This window comes from Staurois parvus, unplaced genomic scaffold (genome assembly GCF_062004578.1).
Source record: "Staurois parvus isolate SC_StPar_1 unplaced genomic scaffold, SC_StPar_1.0 ptg001917l, whole genome shotgun sequence".
NCBI classification, from domain to species: Eukaryota; Metazoa; Chordata; class Amphibia; order Anura; family Ranidae; genus Staurois; species Staurois parvus.
Genome location: NW_028319713.1, coordinates 224443 through 231154, shown reverse-complemented (window position 1 = coordinate 231154; position 6712 = coordinate 224443). Strand labels below are relative to the sequence as shown.

The following is a 6712-nucleotide window of genomic DNA, read 5'->3' as shown; positions in this document are numbered from 1 at the left end:
CCAAATGTCAGGACGGTACAAATCCCCCCAAATGTCAGGACAGTACAAATCCCCCCAAATTTCAGAACAGTACAAATCCCCCCAAATGTCAGAACGGTACAAATCCCCCCAAATGTCAGGACGGTACAAATCCCCCCAAATATCAGGATGGTACAAATCCCCCCAAATGTCAGAACAGTACAAATCCCCCCAAATGTCAGGACGGTACAAATCCCCCCCAAATGTCAGGACAGTACAAATCCCCCCAAATATCAGAACAGTACAAATCCCCCCAAATGTCAGAACAGTACAAATCCCCCCAAATGTCAGGATGGTGCAAATCCCCCCAAATGTCAGGACGGTACAAATACCCCCCAAATTACCCCTTTTTTTAAAGTAGTCAGTCCAACTTATTTAGTAGGAGGCGTGGCAAATTTGTTTGAAGTTGTCATTTTTTTTGTCACAATTTTTTGGAAAATTAACAAATTAAATAAGATTGATTTTTTTTACTTGCATATCGTCACCAGTGCAGCGTAACGCCATCATGTGACCGGTGTGGCTGTGGTCAGGAATACTGACTAGTGACATTATTAAAAAAAATAACAATTCCATTTTTTAAAACTTTTTTTTCTATTTTTCTTTTTTTTTTTACATACTGTTTTTTTACACTGTTTTTGCTTGTTACAGTGACAATCGCTATAACAGCAACCTTTTGGCTTTCATTCATGACAATAGATCCCTCCAGTAGCAAAGAGGTCCACCCAGCAACAATAGATCTCCCCAGCAACAATAGATCTCCCCAGCAACAATAGATCTCCCCAGCAACAATAGACTTCACCCACAACAACCCCACTAGGTCACAATATATCCACAGCACCAATAAACGTCCTCCAGCATCAATAGATCCTCCAGCAGCCAGCAACAATAGACCCCTCCCTCAACAGGCAATCACTCCCAGAAATAATTGCCCCCCCCCAGAATACAATAGATCCCTCCAGTAACAACAGGTCCACCCAGCAACAATAGATCTCCCCAGCAACAATAGCCTTCCCTCACAACAACCCCACTAGGTCGCAATATATCCACAGCACCAATAAACTTCCTCCAGCATCAACAGATCCTCCAGGAACAATAGACCCCTCCCTCAACAGTCGATCACTCCCAGAAATAATTCCCCCCCCCCCCAGAAAACAATAGATCCCCTAGTGACAATAGATCCTCCAGCAGCCAGCATCAACAGACCTGCTACACCCCGGAACTCCATGTTACCGCTGAAAAAAAGACCTGCTGTATTCTACCCTTGGTTTACAGGTCCATCCACGCACATTGCCCAATGGGCCCAGGGCCTGAAGACACCCTTGTCCCAGAACGGCTGGACGCATATTTGGCAGGCCACTTCGAAGTGCTCCAGGAACATCCAGGCATTAGAAAATTCTTGCCGAGTTCTAACTCGCTGGTACTTTATCCCGAGGCATTTAGCTGAGTATGTTCCGGGAAATAATCCGCTCTGTTTCTGAGGGTGCAAAGGTGCGGGAACAATGTTCCATATTGGTGGTCCTGCCTGGTGGCCCACCTCTTGTGGACCAGGGTATACAACATGATTTATTCAGTTATGCACATCAACCTGAGGAAACCCAAGCGAAGCCCTTCTCCATAGACTGTTACAGGATATCCCTCGCAGATCTCGGACAATAATTGAGTTCCTTTTTAAGGCAAACTATAGCATGTGCGTGGAGGTCCCCGGGTCGCCACATTGGCGAGGTAAAGTCTACGATCCAAGCAGGGGCAGACTGACAACTCATGGGTCCCCCGGGCAATAGGGGATCATGGGGCCCCTGTGTCCTTGCCCAAACTCAAAAAAGCCTATGAAAAACGTACCAGGGGCATCTCATGGGGCCCCCTACTGACCCCGGACCCTCAGGCAGTGCCCGAGTTTCCAAATGGTCAGTCTGCCCTTGGATCCAAGGCACTTTTATAAATGAAAAGCTGACGGCAGTTTTGGAGAACAAACATGATAGGTTCCTATTGATTTGGTAGCCCTGGCTTGACTACCAGCCGCTAACCAGATTCCCCGTTCAGCTGGCCCACCTTTAGAGGGTACTTTTAATATCTTTCTTTGGATTCTGCTGTCCTGAATGGCTGGTGGTCAAATTTCCCAACGGTGAGATCTTTCTACTCCTTCCTTCTGCATTTTTTCTACTCTTTTTATCATCTAGCTCCCCCTCCTTTGTTTCTCTTGCTCTTGAGAGGACCTGTTTCTGATATTGAAGATTGCCTTTTTTTATTTTTGGAAGTGTTGCCTCTTCCCTTTTTATTTGACACAACCAGGCCTGATTTTCAGGGTCCTGCACCTAGTCAGCATTCCTGGAATGCACCTTTTTTCTATTTATTCAGCATGCTACATTTCAAAAACTGCTTCCCTGGACTGGGTCAGATACTTGTCAAGTCAACTGATACTCAGGCTTCATAGAACTATGAACGGACTTTGATATCTTGTACCAGGCCGTAGTTACGAATTTGACTTACTGCTGTTACTATGAGACAGGGGCGGACTGACCATTTGGAAACTCGGGCACTGCCCGAGGGCCCGGGGTCAGTAGGGGGTCCCCCATGAGATGCCCCTGGTACCTTTTTACCTGGTACCTTTTTTCATAGGCTTTTTTGAGTTTGGGCAAGGACACAGGGGCCCCATGATCCCCTATTGTCCGGGGGCCCCATGAGTTGTCAGTCCGCCCCTGCTATGGGGACCCCTGCGCGGGTCCTAGTTTGTATTTCACTTTATGGATACTGTTTCTATTGCTGCCTTTATAAATTTTGTATGTATCACATTGACGTATGAGTAAATATTTTCTGTGCCAGAAAAAATGCCCCGCCCACAATATGTTTAATAAATAATTAAGGTTCTAAAAAAAATGAGTAACTCTGTCCCTTAAATATAATTTTAGATCTTGTTCCAAATATTATTGCATACAGTTGTGCTCAAAAGTTTTCATACCCTGGCAGAAATTGTGAAATATTGGCATTGATATTGAAAATATGACTGATCATGCCAAAAAATGCTCTTTTATTGAAGGATGGTGATGATATGAAGCCATTTATGATCACATCGTTGATTGGCTCCTTTTTAAATCCTAATGATAACAGAAATCACCCAAATGGCCCAGATCAGAAGTCTCCGCCCCCGGATCAGAAGTATCCGCCCCCCAGATCAGAAGTCTCCACCCCCGGATCAGAAGATTCTGCCCCCGGATCAGAAGTCTCCGCCCCCGGATCAGAAGTCTCCACCCCTGGGTCAAAAGTGTCCCTCCCATGAAATGTTCATCCTTGGTACAGACACACAAGGGGACACACACGGGTTACAATGCCAATTAGAGGTTAATGTCCCACATCTGTGGCTTTTTAAATTACAATCAGTGTCAGTGTATAAACAGTCAGTGGGTTTGTTCGCTTTTACGTGGAAGCACTGACTAGGATAGATACTGAGCCACGGGGATCAGAAAAGAACTGTCAAAAGTCCTGCGTAACAAGGTAATGGAACTTTATAAAGATGGAAAAGGACATAAAAAGAAGTCCAAAGCCTTGAATATGACAATCAGTGCTGTTCAATCACCTATTGAGAAGTGGAAAGTTCAGGGATCCCTTGATACCAAGCCGAGGTCAGGGAGACCAAGAGAGATTGCAGCCACAACTGCCAGAAGAATTGTTTGGGATACAAAGAACCCCCCCCCCCCCCCCACAGGTGACCTCAGGGGAAATCCAGGCTGCTCTGGATAAAGATGGTGTGGTTGTTTTTAAGGAGTACAATACGGTGATACTTGAACAAAAACGAGCTGTTTGGTGGAGGTGCCAGAAAGAAGTTTTTTTCTGTAGCAATGCCACAAAAAAGCCCGGTTACAATATGCCTGACAACACTTTGACATGCCTAACCGGGCCTTCTTGTGTCATTGATGCAGTAAAGGCTTCTTTCTGGCAACTCCACCATGCAGCTCATTTTTGTTCACGTATCATCATATTTTGCTCATTCAAAACAACCGCACTGTCTTTTTCCAGAGCAGCCTGTATTTCTCCTGAGGTGACCTGTGAGGGGTTTCCCTTTGTACTCCGAACAATTCTTCTGGCAGTTGTGGCTGCAGTCTTTCTTGGTCTACTTGACCTTGGCTCGGTATCAAGAGGTCCCTGAATTTTCTACTTCTTAGTGGAAGTGATGATTGGCATATTCAAGGATTTGGACATTTTTTTATGTCAATTTCCATCTTTATAAAGTTCCATTACCTTGTTACGCAGGACTTTTGACAGTTCTTTTCTGATCCCCATGGCTCAGTATCTAGCCTAGTCAGTGCTTCCATGTGAGAGCGAACAAACTCACTGACTATTTATACACTGACACTAATTGCAATTTAAAAAGCCACAGATGTGGGACATCAACCTCTAATTGGCATTGTACCCCGTGTGTGTCACCTTGTGTGTCTGTAGCAAGGCTGAACATTCCAGGGGGCGGAGCCTTATGATCTGGGGGGCAGAGACTTCTGATCCGGGGGGTAGAGACTTCTGATCATGGGGCGGAGACTTCTGATCTGAGGGAGGAGACTTCTGATCCGAGGGAGGAGACTTCTGATCCGGGGGTGTAGACTTCTGATCTGGGGGGCAGAGACTTCTGATCCGGGGGTGTAGACTTCTGATCTGGGGGGCAGAGACTTCTGATCCGGGGGGTAGAGACTTCTGATCATGGGGCGGAGACTTCTGATCCGGGGGAGGAGACTTCTGATACGGGGGCAGAGACTTCTGATCCGGGGGCAGAGACTTCTGATCCGGGGCAGAGACTTCTGATCCGGGGGCGGAGACTTCTGATCCGAGGGAGGAGACTTCTGATCCGAGGGAGGAGACTTCTGATCCGGGGCGGAGACTTCTGATCCGGGGGAGGAGACTTCTGATCCGGGGCGGAGACTTCTGATCCGAGGGAGGAGACTTCTGATCCAGGGGCGGAGACTTCTGATCCGGGCCATTTTGGTGATTTCTGTTATCATTATGATTTAAAAAGGAGCCAAACAACGATGTGATAATAATTGGCTTCATGTGATCATCATCCTTCAATAAAAGAGTGTTTTTTGGCAGATCCGTCATATCTTTAATATCAATGCCAAAATTTCACAATTTCTTCCAGGGGGTGCAAACTTTTGAGCACAGCTGTTGCAATAAGCATGGAGATACAAGTGGCAAAGATGAGGAAAGTTAGTTTGGGTAAACTTTTCTTCATTTTATTTATTTAAAAGTAATTATCTCTAATTTCTTTTGCTCTGAAGTGAATCGAAATAATTAGTCCCGAGACATTCACTAAGATCTCCAGGTTTGTGTGTTTCCATCTGAGGATTTGGTCTTCTGGGACTCCTAAGATTTTTATATGTGAACATTGGAGCAGCTGCAGAAGATCCTCACCTGGACATGTGTGGGAAGACCTCATATATTTTCCTTCAGATAAACCCTCATAATATTAATATTTTCTTCTTGTTTTTTGGCAGAAAGTCCAGACGTAGGCTAACAACTCAGCAATATGAAGAATGTCACCATGATTTCCTCTCTCACTCTTGTGGGTCTATCAGACCATCCACCAACCATGAAGGGACTCTTTGTGCTTTTCCTTCTGATCTATCTGATGACTGTTATTACAAACCTTCTTATTTTTTTCTTGGTTCTCATCAATTACCATCTGCACAACCCAATGTATTTTTTTCTCAGCAATTTGGCTATCCTGGACATGTCTTATTCATCGGTGACGGCACCAAGATTGCTCTTTGACTTGGTCGCCGAAAGCCGATCGATGACTCTAAATGCTTGCAGAGCCCAAGTTTTCTTCTTCCTCTACTTTGCTTGCTCTGAGCTCCTCTTGCTCTCGGCTATGTCCTATGACCGGTACATCGCCGTCTGCCAACCTCTACATTACAATCAAATTATGTCCTGGAGGGTGTGCAGGCATTTGGCTTTTGTCATTTGGGTCTTCGCTTTTGTCTATTCCCTGGTTCATACTCTGTGTTTGCTCAGGTTGACCTTCTGTGGTCCCAATTCCATCCACAATATCTTCTGTGATCTTCCACACTTGTTTCAGATTTCGTGTACAGACCCCACTGTGAACATTGTGCTCGTGTTCGTAGCGGGTGGTATTGTCACCGTAGGAGCCTTTCTTTCCACGTTTATTCCCTACGTCCGTATATTCAGCACCATTCTCAGAATCCGCAGCCATACTGGAAGACTAAAAGCTTTCTCCACCTGCACATCACACCTCACCGTGGTCTTCATCTTTTATGGCTCCCTCGTTTTTATTTACTTTGTTCCCTCCTCCAGCAATATGTTTAGTATGAACAAACTGTTTACGGTCATATATACTCTCATTAACCCCTTGCTCAATCCTCTGATCTACAGCCTGAGGAACAAAGATCTCAAGGCAGCACTCATGAGATCCTTTTATAATTTAAGATAGAACTTCTGCCAAATGTTGTATTTAGAAGAGCACAAGAGGGCGCTTCTATGTGCAGCAGAAAACCATGTTTTTATTATTATTATTAATAATACAATTATAATAATAAAAGAGTATATATCCACTCACATGAGTATGAAGAATAAAATGCACCTACCTCAGTGACTAAGCCTCGGTGGTTGGGACAAAACACGTCAGAAGGTGTGGCCAGTATGGCTGCCGAGGTCATTCCTTAACATTGGATTCCTGGGGTCGGTTGAGCAG

At 45.1% G+C, this 6712-nt stretch overlaps 1 protein-coding gene across 1 annotated transcript; it reads left to right on the top strand.

Annotated features, from left to right (window-relative positions):
• The first annotated feature begins 5527 nt into the window (after positions 1–5527).
• On the top strand, positions 5528–6451 carry LOC149433818 (olfactory receptor 1E16-like). Its single transcript, XM_089664427.1, has one exon. The coding sequence runs from the start codon at positions 5528–5530 to the stop codon at positions 6449–6451; it is 924 nt and encodes a 307-aa protein (XP_089520553.1).
• The last annotated feature ends 261 nt before the right edge of the window (positions 6452–6712 follow it).